General features: G+C 57.0%; 1 protein-coding gene across 1 annotated transcript; it reads left to right on the plus strand.

Moving 5' to 3' along the window:
- Positions 1–1,470: 1,470 nt before the first annotated feature.
- Positions 1,471–11,209, plus strand: EAH_00017410 (hypothetical protein, conserved; the record flags this gene model as incomplete). The annotated part of the gene is made up of 2 exons (XM_013393862.1): positions 1,471–3,284; positions 3,544–11,209. 2 exons carry the CDS (start codon positions 1,471–1,473, stop codon positions 11,207–11,209), a joined length of 9,480 nt encoding a protein of 3,159 aa, XP_013249316.1.
- Between the last annotated feature and the right edge of the window lie 482 nt (positions 11,210–11,691).

Raw genomic sequence — 11,691 nt, forward strand, 5'->3', positions numbered from 1 at the left:
AACCCTAAACCCTAAACCCTAAGAAAATATCTCTACCAGCAGCTAATTGGTTTCTCCGCACTTGTTCTAAACAAATACTGCAAATAAAGTCTTCTTCATTAAGATAAAACTTTTCCTCCTAAGTGCATCAACACTGCAGAGATTTATTGTACTTCTTCGCGCATGCAGCAGGCTGATTACTACGCCCAAGACCGTATTCACTCGTTTTCTTCAGAGAGACAAATATATATATATATATATATATATATACATTAAAATATATATTGTATATATTTTTTTTAGTATAGAATGTATAATATATATATTATATATTCTACAATACATAATATATATTCCACATTATATATTGTATATTATAGAATATATAATATATTATACATTCTATATTCTATTTTATAGAATATGTAAGATATTCTATATTCTATATTCTATATTATTTATAATTTTTTTATACATTATATATTGTATAAATTATATATTATATATTATATAATATATATATTATATATTATATATTACATAGTACATATTACGTATTATATATTATATATTAATATATGCGTACACTTGCTTACAGAGGTATAAAGAAGGCGCATAGGCCGCCAACTTCGCTCATAGTTCCTCATTCTTACTAGAGTCTGAGCTTGAAGAGATTTCCTTTAGGTGTTAATACAATTTTGTGAATTATATTCTGAGAAACAAGAAAGAAAAATTAGCAGCAAAATTAATTGACTCGCTAAGGGCCCCTCACAGCACAGTCTCGGCATTAAGAGAGAGATCATATAGCTAGGGAGCTAAATTGTTTGTTTATATTTAATTTAATAATGCTAATTATAATAGTAAAAAGACAATATATAAGGAGCAAACAAGCAGTGCAGCTTGGAAGGATTGCGGCTCTGTCGGCCGCCGTTGCTGTTGCTGTTGCTGCTGCTGTTGCTGCTGCTGCTGCTGCTTGGAGCAGTAGCAGCAAAGTGCATGCGCGTGACTCTCCTTGTTCACTTAATTGAGCTTTTCACCTTCATCTCCGAGTCAAAATAGGCCTTCTCTGCCTCTAGTATTAACCAACAACAGCAGCAGCAGCAGCAGCAGCAGCAGCGGCTGGAGCAGCAGCCGCCGCTGCCGCTGCTGCTACTATTGCTGCTGTCCTATTAGCCTCTCATTAGCACTAGCAGTTGGATGTCTCCTCCTTTTTTGAGGCTTGACGAGAGCTAAACATCTTCCAGCCGTAGGCTTGATAAGGAAAGAGAGCGGCGCATGCGCAGCAGCAGCTGCAGCAGCAGCAGCAGCAGCGGAGCCTTGCTGCTGCCCCGGCCCCCTTATGGGCCCCGACAGCTTCATGGGTGAGAAGCAGTCAAAGAGAAGACGCCTAAGAGGGATGGGGCCACCAGGGCTGTAAGCAACCCCCAGCTCGCAACCACCGGCCGCAGCGGCAGCAGCAGCAGCAGCAGCAGCAGCAGGAGCGTGTTGCAGATGGGTGAGGTTGCGGACGTGGCGGACTTGAGGTGCGGCAGCACCGTCACCTTCCCTGCTGCTTCTCCTTCTGCTGTTGCTGCCTCGCCAGCAGCAGCGAGAACAAGCGCAGCAGCAGCAGCAGTACCCGGACCAGCAGCAGCAGCAGCAGCAGGTTGCGCAGCAGATGGAGGGGAGGAGACGTGGCACTTTGTGGTGCAGTCTTCTCACAGCACCTTCATTCTTTCTGTCTGCCCTAGGGGCCCCTCCCCGCTCTTTATTCAGGTGTATAGGCAGCTGGGGGCCCTAAGGGAGGCTGTAGCTGCTGCTGCAGTGCCGTTGTCTTTCCCTGTAGCAGCAGCAGCAGCAAAACGGACGCCACCTCTGACGGAAGAAGAAGGAGCAGCAGTTACACTGCCTTCAGCAGCAGGAGAATTGCAATATGCTTCAGCAGCATCGTCTGCAGCCTCAGCAGCAACAGCTGCAGCAGCCGCAGCAGCGGCAGCAGGGAAGGGTAAAGAGGAATTCTGCTGTCTGGAGAGCATAAGAGGCCTTACCAGGGCCCCCCACGTCTTCTCCTGGGCAGGCGATGCTGCTGCGTGGCTGGAGACTACTCCTGCTGCTGCTGGTGCTGCTGCTGCTGAGGCTCAGCACGCGCTCACTCCCCCTTGCCGCAGGCCTGCTGCTGCTGCTGCTGCGCTGCTGCTGCTCGGGCAAAGCTCCTCGCCCTTGGCGAGCCATACACAGTTGCTGCTCGTCACGTTGCAGCAGCAGCAACACCAGCAGCAGCAGCAGGAGCAACGGCAGCAACAGCAGCAAGCGGCGCAACTGGCGCTGCTGCCTGTACATGTACTGGGAGCGGAAAGAAGCAGCACCAGCACTGAAGCTACCACAGCCGATCAGTACCTGAGCAGCAGCAGCAGCAACAGCAGCAGCAGCAGCATATCAGTTGTAGATGCGAAGGAGTTTGTAGGGTGGTCTGCCGTGGCCTGCGGCGGCCACGGAAGCAGTTGGGCGGGGCAGCACGCAGCAGCAGCAGCAGCAGCAGCAGCCGCAGCAGCAGCAGCAGTAGCGGGAGCTGATTCAGGAGCCGCAGCAACAGCAGCAGCAGCAGCAGCAGCAGCAGAGGCTTTGCTTGGTGGGTGTCCTTGGGTATTTGTTTTTGGGGGGCAGTGCCGCGACGCCTTCGGCCGATGGAGCTTCAACCCTGATGCCTTTTTGCTGCTGCCTGTACACCGCAGTGTGCTGCGCCCAGCAGCAGCAGCAGCAGCAGCAGCAGCACAAGAACAAGCAGAAGCCCCAACACACAACTCCCCTGCTTCTGCAGCGCCCCTGCACTCTGATGCTCCTGCTGATGCTGCGGAAGATGTAGCCTTGCCAGCCTCTGCCGCAGCAGCAGCAGCAGCAGGAGCAGCAGCAGGCAACACAGCAGCAGCAACTCAGGGGTGGACGTGGGTTGGGTTGGGGCGAGACGTAGGAGGCACGCTGCTGCAGCGCTCTGGTGGTGCTGCTGCTGCTGTCAGCATTGGCAGCAAAGCGGAGCTGCTGCTGCTGAACGGGGGCAGCATCGTTGCACAGCAGCAGCAGCAGCAGCAACAACAGCAGCAACAGCAACATCAGCAGCAGCGCGGCAGCTCCAAGTTTAATCAGAATATGCAGTGCGTGCTCACCGATACAACTGTGGCGTTGTTGCTGTCGCTGCGAAGCGCAGCAGCAGCAGCAGCACCGGCAGCAGCAGGAGCAGCAGCAGGAGCAGCAGTAGATGTTCTGCCTCTCCTTGAGACTCAGGAGTTAAAGCTGGTTATGTCGGGGCCACTGCCTGCGGCTCGAATGGGGTGAGGAGAGCCTACTTTACGCTGCTGCTGCTGCTGCTTCGCTTACTGCTGCTGTTACTGCTGCTGCTGCTGCTGCTGCTGCTAGCAGGAGCAATCGCAGCTACTTTCGAAAGGGGTAGCAGCTGTTGCTGCTGCCACTTTGAGTTGCTGCTGCAATCTGCTGCTCATCCGGTGCTTTGGGTGTACCGGCGTTGCGCTGTGCGTTCAACCTCCCGTCTCTGCTGCTTCTGCTGCTGCTGCTGCTGCTGCTGCTGCGCAGGCACTCGATGACGGCCTTGCGGCGATGCGGCGGAGGCTGCAGCTTTTTTATTTTCGGTGGAGTTGGCGCTGAAGGGAGGCCCCTCACAGACGTATGGGAACTCCGGCTGTCTATACACCCGGACAGCAGCAGCAGCAGCAGCAGCAGCAGCGGACTGCTGGTGTGTAGAGGACAGTGGCAGCAGCTAAACGTAGACGGCGGAGGTGTTGCAAGGCCGCTCACGGAAACAGCTTCGCTGCAGCAGGACAGGAAGCAACGGCAGCAGCAGCAGCAGCAGAAGACGCTGCAGCTGCAGCTGACTCCAAAGGCCAGCAGAAGAAGTAATACGAGTGCCACTGACAGTAGCAGCTGCAGCAGCAGCAGCAGCAGCACATATGCTTTGCAGCCTCTTATGTTTCCTTCTCTAGCGGCATTCGAAGCCCACAGCTGTTCGTGTGCTGCGCCGTCGGCGCTCCCGTTGCAGCAGCAGCAGCAGCAGCAGCAGCAGGTACAGGTACAGCCTTTTCCCAATGGCGCAGCAACGGATAACAGCTGCTGCAGCTGCTGCAGCTGCTGCGGCTGCTGCAGCTGCTGTGCAGCAACCAGCGGCATTTCGTCAATGTGCTGCTGCTCTCAGCAGGCGGAGGCCCACCGCAGCAGCAGCAGCTGCAGCAGCTGCAACAGCAGCAGCAGCAGCAGCAGCAGTGCTGATGTGAGTCTGCGCATGCCGAGCCACCATTGGATGCTGTTTATTTGCGGAGGCTTCAGGGTTCCTGCTGCTGCTGCTGGTGTTGCTGCTGTTGCTGCTGCCAGCCAACGCCGTCCTTCCCCGCGAGCTGCGCATACGGCAGCAGCAGCAGCTGCAGCAGCTGACAGCAGCGCAGCAGCAGCAGCTAAAAGCCCGCATAGGGAAGGCAGCGTCGCCAGGAAGGGCTCCGTGCTGCGGCGGTGTAGATCTGTGGGGCGCAGGACCTTCATCTGTCTCTGTTTCAATCAGCAGCAGCAGGAGCAGCAGCAGGTAGGCTGGCTGCAGCAGCAGCTCCTGCAGCATGAGCTGCAGCCGCTGCTGCTACAACCGAGGCAGCTTCTGCAGCAGAAAAAGAAAGTGCCGCTGTATGGGGACTCCGCCAAATGCCTCAAGCAGCACAGCAATGCCGATGCTGCTGCTGCTGTTGCTGCCGCTGACAGGGAAGCAGCAGCAGCTGCAGCAGCACCAGGACCAGCACTAGAAGCAGAAGCAGCTACAGAAGCACCTGTCTGTAGTGGGAACCATCTTGCGAGTGGCCCTACAGCACGCCTAAGCAGCAGCAGCAGCAGCAGCAGCAGCAGCAGTGACGGCGGTGCCCGTTTGGAGGGCCAGGCAGCAAACGTTGGTGCTGTAAGCAACAACAGCAGCAGCGGCGGCAGCAACAGCAGCGGCAACGACAACAACAGCAACAGCGACAGCAACAGCAGCAGCGCTGATAGACGCAGCAGCAATGATAGCAACAGAGACAGCCGCAGCAGCAGCAAGGACAGCCACTACAGCAACAGAGACAGCAGCGGCAGCAGCAAGGACAGCCGCAGCAGCAGCGAGGATAGCCGCAGCAGCAGCGAAGAGAGCCGCAGCAGCAGGAACGAGAACAGCAGCAACAGCACCGACAGCAGCAACAACAACGGGCCCAGCAAGAGTAACGGCAGCAGCAACCACAGCAGCAACCCTAGAGACTGCAGCAGCCGCAGCAGCAGCAGCAGCAGCAGCAAACAGACTACCACCGCGCCCTTTGACCTCTGGTCTATCGGCAGTGGCAGAGGAGATGGGGAGACTGAAGACGGCGAGTTGCTTCCCTGTGCTGCAGAAGACCCTCCTGCTGCTGCTGCTGCTGCTGCTGCAGCAAGAGCAGCAAACTCAGAAACGGCTAACCACGTAGCAGCTTCAATGACGGCTGTTCCTGGTGCTGCACCGGCCAGGCAGCAGGGAGAGACGCATGGAGGCGCCGCTGCTGCTGCTGCTGCCTTGCCACGGCAGCAGCAACAGCAGCAACAGCAGCAGCAACAGCAGCAGCAGGGAGGGGGGGGAGGACGCATGGCGTCTGTATTGGAGCGGCTGCGGAAGAAGCTGCGCGACAAACCGTCAGGAGCAGCAGCAGAAACAGCAGCAGCAGCAGAAGCAACAACAAGAGCGGCAGTAGCAGCAGGCGGTGCAATATGGGGTTCTATGGCGACTTCAGGCGGCGCAGCAACAGCAGCAACAGCAGCAACAGCAGCACCAGCAGCACAGGGTAGGCCTGGAGGCAGTGCTGCAGATGCTAGCTCGCCAGATACACCAGCAGGACAAGAAGCAGAAGCAGCAGCAGCAGATGCAGACGCTCTGGGAGCCGGCAATGGGGGATCTTCTTTGCTGCAGCTGCTGCACAGCAACCCTTCTTGGCCTCATGCTGCTGCATGTGCTGCAGCAGCAGGGGCAGCAGCAGCAGAAGCCGGAGTGCCAGAAGCAGCAACGCCTACAGCAACAACAACAGCAACAACAGCAGCAACAGCACATGCAGGGGGTAAGATGGCCACACCAGAAGCTGAGAAGCCTGGAGAGCCGCCGGGTTTGCTGCAGAAGCCCCCCAGCAGCAGCAGCAGCAGCGGGAGATTGAGTTTCAGGCTTCAGAAGAGTCCTGCTGCAGCGCAACACATTCGCCGCTGCAAGGCGCTGCTGCTGGAGGAGTTAGAAGAGGGCCAGGAGTTGGTGCTGCCACCTGAGTGGCAGCGGCAACTGCAGCAGCAGCTGCAGCAGCTGCAGCAGCAACAGCAGCAGCAGCAGCTAATGCGCCCCCCACCGCCCCAGTGGGCACCAGCTCCAAAAGCTCCCCAGCAGCACACGTGGCAGCAGCAGCAGCAGCAGCAGCACCAGAAGCAGCAGCAGCAGCAGTCGCATCACCGGCACCCGCAGCAACTGCAGCAGCCGCAGCAACTGCAGCAGCAGCAGCAGCAGCCGCAGCAGCAGCTGCATCACCGCCAGCCGCAGCATGTGCAGCAACAGCAGCAGCTGCATCACCGGCAGCCGCAACAAGCGCAGCAGCAACAACACCAGCAGCAGCTGCATCACCGTAAACCGCACCAGCTGCAGCAGCATATGCAGTCAATACAGCAGCATCCACAGCAACCGCAGATGCAGCAGCAACAGCAGCAGCAGCAGCAACAGCTGCAGCCTTGGCAGCAGCAACAAGACCCTCAAGCTGGCCGCTTCTTTCTTGAGATCCCTCCGCCTCCGGGCCTGCAGCAACTGCAGCAGCTGCTACCAGCTTCGCATCCCGCCGCCGCTGCAGCAGCAGCAGCCGCAGCAGCAGCAGCAGCAGAAGCCGCAGATAGCCACCGTCTGCCCACTGGCCCCTCAGCTCCTGCTGCAGTGCATGCAGCGGTTGCTGCTGCTGCTGCTGCAGCCGCTGCTGCTGCTTCTATGCCAGCTGCTCCACCCGCCTCGAACTGGTTTAGCTGCCCTATGCAGCAGCAGCAGCAGCAGCTGCTTTTTCCTACTCCTCAGCAGCAGCAGCAGCAACAACAACAAGTTCTTCTGACGCCTCAGCAACAGCAACAACAGCAGCAGCACTTGCCCCAACAGCAAGGCCAGCAGCAACGGAACCAACAGCAGAGGCGGCTACCTATGCCTCAACAGCAGCAGCAGCAGCAGCAACAACAACAAATGCACCAGCAGGTACAGCCCCAGCACCAGAAAGCCTATCAGCAACAAATGCAGCAGCAGCAAATACAGCAGCAGCAGCAGATCCATCCGCATCAGCAACAAGTGCAGCCGCAACAGCAACGCCAGCAGCAGCAACAGCAGCAGCCACGTGAGGAGACAGCGGGGAGTTCCCAGTCATTGAGGCCTCCCTGGAGGCGAATGCAGTTGGCTCAGCACCCCACTGAGTTGCTGCAGCAGCAGCAGAAAGCTGTTGCTGCTGCTTCGGGAGGAGCACCAGCAATTGCTGCTGCTGCTGCTGGTGCTGCTAGCGGACAGCAACACAGCAGCTCCTTGCTGCTTCCAGTACCGCCGCCCCCTCCTGCGTTGGCGGCAGCCTTGCTGCACCACCGCCAGCTCTCTAGCAGCAGCTGCGAGGCAGAGCAGCAGCAGCAGCAGCAGCAGCAGCAGAAGCAGAGGCAGAAGGTGCCTGTGAACATAAGACTACTGCTGCAGAAGGGCCATGCGCTGCTGCTGCAGCTGGCAGCAGAGGCTCGCCTAGATGGTGACGCCTTTCTTAAAGAGTTCTGCTGCTTCTGGGGCAGCCGCACAAGCAGCAGCAGCAGCAGCAGTAGCAGCAGCAGCAGACAAGGTAGGAGCACGAGCCGCAAAGACAGCAGCGCGAATACTGCTGCTGCAGCGCTTCAGTTGGGGCTGCCGGGTAGCAGCAACTCAGGCGTATTGGATGAATGCAGCAGCTGCAGCAGCAGGAGCAGCAGACACAGCAGCAGCAGCGGCAGCAGCGGCAGCACCGGAAGCAGCAGCGGCAGCAGCAGCAAGCGCGCCAGCGGGAGGAGCAAGAAACAGAGACGCAGGAGCAGCAGCGGCAGCCTCAGCAGCAAAAGCATGCACAGCAGCCGCAGCAGCATCAGCAGAAGACGCAACAGCAGCAGCACCAAATGCGCCGGAGCTCGCCTCTCACGACACAAACAGAGCAGCAGGAAGCATCTGTCTTCTAGGAGAAGCAGAAAGAGCAGCAGCAGCAGCAGCAGCAGCAACAGCAGCAGCAGCAGTCCCGCGAGGCGTGCAGCAGCTGATAGAAGGGGCCGCAGCGCGTCCGTCTCTCGCAGGAAGCATCAGAACCGCAGCAGCAGCAACAGCAGCAACAGCAGCAGCAGCAGGAGGAGGAAAAGCAGCAGCAGCAGCAGCAAACGGCACAGACGACACCGGAAGAGTAAAAGCAATCGAAGCCGCTGCAGCTCGCAGGTTCATTCCAGGGGGCGGCGGCAGCAGCAGCAGCAGCAGCAGCAGCAGCACAAGCACCAATTTCAGACGCGGAAGGAGCAAGAGGACTTGTTGGCCTTCCCGCAGCTGCAGCAGCAGCAACAGCAGCAAGAGCAGCAAGAGCAGCAGCAGCAGCTTCTGCTGCACCCTCTGCTGCCTCAGCCTTTTGCAGAAGCTACAAGGCACTTGGCTACCCCAGAAGCGTCAGCGCAGCTTGCTGCTGCTTTCCCTCCACCTGCTGCTGCTGCTGCTGCTGCTGCTGCTGCTGCAGCAGCAGCATCTGAAGGGAGGGGAATGAGGGGCTCTGTCTCTCTCTCTGATATCCCGTTGAACGGACTCCAAGAAGAAAGAAAGCATCACTTGAAGCAGGAGGAGCAGCAGCAACTGGTGTCTCCCAGCAGCAGCAGCAGCAGCAGAAGTAGCAGCGGCAGCAGGAGCAGCAGCAGCAGCAGCAGCAAGAGGATAAAGAGCCTCAAAAGAGGAAGAAGAAATAAGGGGGCTTCAAGGCGACAAACATCGCTAAAAAAACAAAATAAAAGAAGAAGACTCGATGGGCAAAAATCAAATGCAAAGCGCATGCACCGCTCGCGGAGGATCCGCAGCAGCAGCAGCAGCAGCAGCAGCAGCATCAGAAGCAGCAGCAGCAGAAGCAAGGGCGGCAGAAGCGGCAAGCGACCCAGAAGCAGAGGCAGCAAGCGACACATAAGTAGCAGCAGCAAGCGGATAGGCCGCACCAGCAGCAAGCGGCCAAGCAGCAGCATCAGCAAGCGGCCAAGCAGCAGCATCAGCAAGCGGCCAAGCAGCAGCAGCAGCAGCAGCAAGCAGCTTAGCAGCAGCAGCAGCAGCAGCAAGCTTCTCAGCAGCAGAAGGATTCCGCATCCGCAACTGAGCCCCCAGGTGCTGCACCGCCGAAACCGGCGCAGCAGCAGCAGGCACAGCAGTAGCAGCAGAAGCAGCAGCAGAAGCAGCAGCAGCATAAGCCGCAGCAGAAGAGGCAGCGGCAACGGAACCAGCAGCCGCGCGCTGCAGCAGTACAATAACATCGCAGACCCGGTTATAAAACGCAGCAGCCGCAGCGGCTCCCGCAGCAGCCTAGCGAGCAGCAGCAACAGCAGCAACAGCAGCAACAGCAGCAGCAACGGGGTATATCCACACAGCGAAATTGGCGGAGGTGAGCAGCTGCAGCAGCACAGGCTGCGGCAGCTGCTGCAGCTTCGCCGGCAGCAGCAAGAACATCAGAGACAGCAGGAGCAGCAGAGACAGCAATGGCAGCAGCTGCAGCAGCAACAGCAGCAGCAGCATCAGCAGCAAATGGCCGCAGGGCAGCAGCTCGAGGGCCCACCGCTTCTGATGCATGCAGCAGAGACGCACTTTCCCCTGCCGCAGCAGCAGCAGCTGCTGCGGCTGGCGGAGAATTACCCGCACCATTACACGTATGAGCAGCAGGAGCAGCAGCAGCAACATCAGCAGGAACAGGAGCAGCTCCAGCAGCAGCAGCAGCAGCAGCAAGAGCTGCTCAAGCAGCAGCTGCAGGTGCAGCAGCTCGCTGAACGCATGGGGCGTCTTAGGAGGGAGAAGATCCGGCAGAGGTGGCAGCAGCGCCTCACAAAGGCATTTGAAGGCTCTGCTGCTGCTTCTGCTGCAGCTGCTTCTGCTGCTGCTGCTCCTGACATGCTGGACAGTCCGCCGCTGCCCCCAGAAAGCAGCTCCGAGGCTTCGGTGAAATCTGAATTGAATTCACGCGTCCCTTCTGCTGCTGCTGCTGCTGCTGGTTCTGCTGCTGGTGCTGCTGCAGCTGTTGCAGCCCAAGGGTCGCACCTGTACCCCTCGGCAGCACCTGCTGCTGTTGCTGCAGCTCCTGCTGTTGGTGCTGCTGCTGCTGCTGATGCAGCGACAGAAGTGGATGAAATGCTGGCATACTTCGATGCGCTGCAGCAAGCAGGCGTGGTTCCTGCTGCTGACGAGCCGATACTAGACCTGCAGCAGCAGGAGCAGCAGGAGCAGCAGCAGGATCCATGCATGCTTGCTGCTGTTGCTGCTGCAGCAGACTCCTTACAGGAAAGCAACTCTTCTTTTCTGTTGCACCAAACGGAGACACCCCACGAGCAACTGCAGCACGAAGAGCAGCAGCAGCAGCAGCAGCAGCAAAGTGATGCCGGGCTTCCATCAGCAGTAACAGCACCGGGAGCAGCAGAACCTGCCGCAGCAGAAGTTGCAGCAGCAGCAGCAACAGCTGCTGCTGCTGCTGCTATGCCTGTCAGGGGGGCAGACGCCTCATCTCTCGCCAGCGACAGCCCGACAACGGCAGACAGCCAATGCGAAACAACAGCAGCAACAGCAACAGCAACAGCAACAGCAGCAGCAACAGCAGCAACGGCAGCAACAGCAGCAACGGCAGCAGCAGACCTCAGCCAGTCGGATACACTGCTTTCCCTTACAGCTGCACGCAACACACCTGATGCTGCTGTTGCTGCTGCTGCTGCCTCTGCTGCTGGCAACGAGACTACGGATGGCGCAGGGCATAGTATCCTTCCGCAAGAATGCTCCTCTAGCAGCAGCAGCAACAGCAGCAGCAACAGCAGCAGCAACAGCGAGAGCAGCAGCAGCAACAGCGAGAGCAGCAGCAGCAGCAGCAACAGCAGCAGCAACAGCAATGGCTTGCTGCTGCAGTCAGCGCTGCTAGCGGCACCACCTACGAAGCCAACGGGTTTCCTTCGTATGCTGCGGGGCCTCAAGGAGAGAGCTGGCCGCTGCTGAGGGATGCAGTTCGCTGCTGCTTGCATGCAGTTTGCTGCTGCTTGCATGCAGTTTGCTGCTGTTTGCATGCATTTTGCTGCTGCTTGCATGCGGTTTGCTGCTGCTTGGATGCAAACATAAAATGCAGGCAAGCAGCAGCAAACTGCATGCAAGCAGCAGCATACTGAGCAGCAGCAGCAGCTGCTGCTGCACCAGAAGCAGCATCAGCAGCAGCAGCTGCTGCTGCTGCTGCTGTTGCTGCTGAGGGGCTGGGAGGCATTGGGGGATTTTTTTTCTGCGTGTGAAGTCATAGAAACGTAAAATAAAAATATAAATTAAAACCCTTTGTTTTATTATTATTTATGTATATATACTATTATATATATATATATATATATACATATACATATATATATTTGTTTATTTATTTATTTACTCATTTTATTTATTATTTTGTTTAATATATGCCAGCATTCCTAACCAGCGAAACTACTATATATATA

This window comes from Eimeria acervulina, genomic scaffold (genome assembly GCF_000499425.1).
Source record: "Eimeria acervulina Houghton genomic scaffold, Eah_scaff111, whole genome shotgun sequence".
Classification (NCBI taxonomy): Eukaryota; Apicomplexa; class Conoidasida; order Eucoccidiorida; family Eimeriidae; genus Eimeria; species Eimeria acervulina.